The sequence below is a fragment of the Triticum aestivum genome, chromosome 2B (genome assembly GCF_018294505.1).
Source record: "Triticum aestivum cultivar Chinese Spring chromosome 2B, IWGSC CS RefSeq v2.1, whole genome shotgun sequence".
NCBI classification, from domain to species: domain Eukaryota; kingdom Viridiplantae; phylum Streptophyta; class Magnoliopsida; order Poales; family Poaceae; genus Triticum; species Triticum aestivum.
Genome location: NC_057798.1, coordinates 789,205,847 through 789,210,156, shown reverse-complemented (window position 1 = coordinate 789,210,156; position 4,310 = coordinate 789,205,847). Strand labels below are relative to the sequence as shown.

At 44.4% G+C, this 4,310-nt stretch overlaps 1 protein-coding gene across 1 annotated transcript; it reads left to right on the top strand.

Annotated features, from left to right (window-relative positions):
• Positions 1–2,153: 2,153 nt before the first annotated feature.
• Positions 2,154–3,833, top strand: LOC123042783 (probable indole-3-pyruvate monooxygenase YUCCA10). Its single transcript, XM_044465163.1, has 4 exons — positions 2,154–2,852; positions 3,119–3,352; positions 3,438–3,560; positions 3,654–3,833. The coding sequence occupies exons 1-4, from the start codon at positions 2,154–2,156 to the stop codon at positions 3,831–3,833; spliced, it is 1,236 nt and encodes a 411-aa protein (XP_044321098.1).
• Positions 3,834–4,310: the final 477 nt, after the last annotated feature.

Here is a 4,310-nt window from a genome sequence, read left to right as displayed (position 1 = left end):
GTTACACAGAGTCGGTTACAATGGTAGGAGATCTACATATCCATATCGCCAAGCTTGCCTTCCACACCAAGGAAAGTCCCATTCGGACACGGGACGAAGTCTTCAATCTTGTATCTTCATAGTCTTGGAGTCCGGCCGATGATGATAGTCCGGCTATCCGGACACCCCCTAGTACAGGACTCCCTCACTCTCTCACAAGCAAAAGATGATCAAACCACAGAACTCATTGAGTCTTAATCACATGATGATGTGAACTAGTTTAATGACACTAGTAAACTCTTTGGATGTTGGTCACATGGCGATGTGACCTGTGAGTGTTAGTCACATGGCGATGTGAACTAGAATATTGACTCTGGTGCAAGTGGGAGACTGTTGGAAATATGCCCTAGAGGCAATAATAAATAGTTATTATTATTATATTTCCTTGTTCATGATAATCGTTTGTTATCCATGCTATAATTGTATTGATAGGAAACTCAGATACATGTGTGGGTACATAGACAACACCATGTCCCTAGTAAGCCTCTAGTTGACTAGCTCGTTGATCAATAGATGGTTACGGTTTCCTGACCATGGACATTGGATGTCATTGATAACGCGATCACATCATTAGGAGAATGATGTGATGGACAAGACCCAATCCTAAGCCTAGCATAAAGATCGTGTAGTTCGTATGCTAAAGATTTTCTAATGTCAAGTATCATTTCCTTAGACCATGAGATTGTGCAACTCACCGTGGGAATGCTTTGGGTGTACCAAACGTCACAACGTAACTGGGTGGCTATAAAGGTGCACTACAGGTATCTCCGAAAGTGTCTGTTGGGTTGGCACGAATCGAGACTGGGATTTGTCACTCCGTGTGATGGAGAGGTATCTCTGGGCCCACTCGGTAGGACATCATCACAATGTGCACAATGTGATCAAAGATTTGATCGCAGGATGATGTGTTACGGAACGAGTAAAGATACTTGCCGGTAACGAGATTGAACAAGGTATCGGCATACCGACGATCGAATCTTGGGCAAGTACAATACCGTTAGACAAAGGGAATTGTATACGGGATTGATTGAGTCCTTGACATCGTGGTTCATCCGATGAGATCATCATGGAACATGTGGGAGCCAACATGGGTATCCAGATCCCGCTGTTGGTTATTGATCGGAGAACGTCTCGGTCATGTTTGCATGGTTCCTGAACCCGTAGGGTCTACACAGTTAAGGTTCGATGACGCTAGAGTTATAAAGGAAGTTTGTATGTGGTTACCGAATGTTGTTCGGAGTCCTGGATGAGATCCCGGACGTCACGAGGAGTTCCGAAATGGTCAGGAGGTAAAGATTTATATATCGAAAGTTGTTGTTCGGGTTCCGGGAAAAGTTCGGGTTTTTCCGGTATTGTACCGGGAAGCTCCCAGAAGGTTCCGGAGGATTCCGGAGGGGTCCGGAGGTCCGGAAATTGTTCCACCACGTCCAATACAGCAGCATGGGCTGTAGGGGGGGCGCCCTAGCCTTAATGGGCCAGGGGCACCAGCCCCCCCAAGGCCCATGCGCATGAGAGAGGGGAAACCATAAGGGGGAGGGCCTCCACTTGACTTGGGAGGCACTCCTCCCCCCGTGGCCGCCGCCCCCAACCCTAGATGGGATCTAGGGGGGCCGGCCCCCTCTCCCCCCCACCTATAAATAGTGGAGGGTTGGGAGGGCAGCCGCACCCCAAGTTCTGGCGCAGCCCTCCCCCTCTCCCAAGTACTTCTCCTCTCTCGCGGTGCTTGGCGAAGCCCTGCAGGATTGCCACGCTCCTCCATCACCACCACGCCATTGTGCTGCTGCTGGGCAGAGTCTTCCTCAACCTCTCCCTCTCTCCTTGCTGGATCAAGGCATGGGAGACGTCACCGGGCTATACGTGTGTTGAACGCGGAGGTGCCGTCCGTTCGGCACTAGGATCTCCGGTGATTTGGATCACGACGAGTACGACTCCTTCAACCCCGTTCTCTTGAACACTTCCGCTTAGCGATCTACAAGGGTATGTAGATGCACTCTCCTTCCCCTCGTTGCTGGTTTCTCCATAGATAGATCTTGATGACACGTAGGAAAATTTTGAATTTCTGCTATGTTCCCCAACAGAAGGATGCCAGTATATATATGCCCCCATACACGAGCATGTCCTCCAAAGTTCGTCGAGCAAACACACAAACACTGGACTACCACCGAACTTATCCCACAACTTTGTCAAGTCTTCTCTTTGAAATGGAGGGTGTTACAGTGTTGATTGTTGGTGCTGGGCCAGCAGGCCTCGCAACGGCAGCATGCCTTAGCCAATTCTCAATTCCTTATGCCATCGTCAAGCGCGAGAGCTGTAGCGCGTCACTCTGGCGCAACCGCGCGTATGATCGCCTCAAGCTGCATCTCACAAAGGAGTTCTGTGAGTTGCCACACATGTCATACCCTATAGATGCACCAACATACATACCAATAACCTTGTTTGTGAAGTACTTGGATGACTATGTTGAGCGTTTCAACATTCAACCAAAGTATCTCACCAGCGTGGAGTCATCCACATATGACAATGATGAAAAATGTTGGTCCATTGTGGCAAAGGACATGTCAGAGTGCACCACAGTCAAGTTCATGGTGAAGTTTCTTGTTGTGGCAAGTGGTGATAATAGTGCAAAGAATATTCCAATGTTCCCTGGACTGGAAAACTTTCCAGGTGATGTTATTCACTCCTCAAGCTACAAGTCAGGCAAGAGCTACTCTGGCAAGAATGTATTGGTCATTGGATCTGGCAACTCCGGGATGGAAATTGCTTATGAACTTGCGACCCATGGTGCCAACACATCGATTGTTATACGAAGCCCGGTACGTATGTGCACTATATATTTTCACTGGGTGCATGAACGCAAATTCTTAGTATAGTTATTAATAGAAGAGATGCAATTTTCAGTGTTTTCCTAATAGGAAGTATTTCACATAGAAAAAGAGATGGATTGTTTTATATCACACACAAACAACTGAAAGACTAGAGGAACACATGACAAAAATTTATTTCTTGAAAGAAGAAATTCTATGAAAATTTATTTATCATGCATACTTCAAAAGAGGTGTGACGTGTTTTGTTGTTGCAGATTCATGTAATGACAAAGGAATTAATTCGTTTGGGGATGACACTTGCTCACCGTCTTCCATTGAATCTAGTGGATAAACTCCTTGTGATGGTAGCGTATTTAATATTTGGAGACTTGTCACAACATGGCATCACAAGGCCAAAAATGGGTCCAATGACCCTCAAATCAGAAACAGGCCGATCTGCAGTAATTGATGTTGGGACTGTTGGATTGATCAAAAAAGGCTTCATCAAAGTAATTATGTCCTTGACATGACACAAATTTATAACATATGTTGATTTGGTATTCCAAGTCATCAATGTATTTTTATCTCCTAAAGGTTCAAGGGAGCATTAGTAAGATCAAGTGCAACATAGTTAAATTTCAATGCAGTAAAAGAATGTCATTTGATGCAATTGTGTTTGCAACTGGATACAAAAGCACGGCAAATATGTGGCTCAAGGTAATATAGCTTGTGTTTGAACATATCTGAGTTTGCTTTCTTGGTGTAACCAAGATTAAATCTACTAACAAGGTCTATGTGTTTTTAATCCAGAATGGTGAGAGCATGTTAAATGGCAACGGACTGCCCATCCAAAAATATCCGAATCATTGGAAAGGTGAAAATGGGCTCTACTGTGCTGGGTTGGCGAGGAGAGGATTAGCTGGTATTGCAACAGATGCCAAGAATATCGCTAATGACATCAAATCTGCGATGGACTCTATGTCAAGTTAAATCATCTTTTACGTGTAGTTTACCATGGCAAGCATGCTAGAAGGTTGATTCTTTGAGAAATATATCCATTGTGTCACCTTTCTATCTAGCTTTTAGACAAGTAAATTTATGTTTATTTTAAGATTCATATGTGCCCCGAAGAGAGATGTACTATTATACTATAATCAAGGGCTTTGTACTATTATTACGCGGAGAGATTTCTAATTTTGGTTGAACCTACAACTGTGTATTATATTTTATTTACTTGAAATTACATGTGTAAAAGGCATGCGCTCAATACTCTATTATCTATACCAAAATCTCTTGTGGCGTGTTTACCCCATCAACATACAACTGTAGGAGGTAGTAATCACATCAGCCTAAAATAAATGCATAGTTCACTACATCCATCCATGGCCGGTACTGTGGTGCTATTTAGTCTTAGTATGGCACTAGTTATCATCCCGTGCATCTGCATGGGGGTAGCTGACATACTAT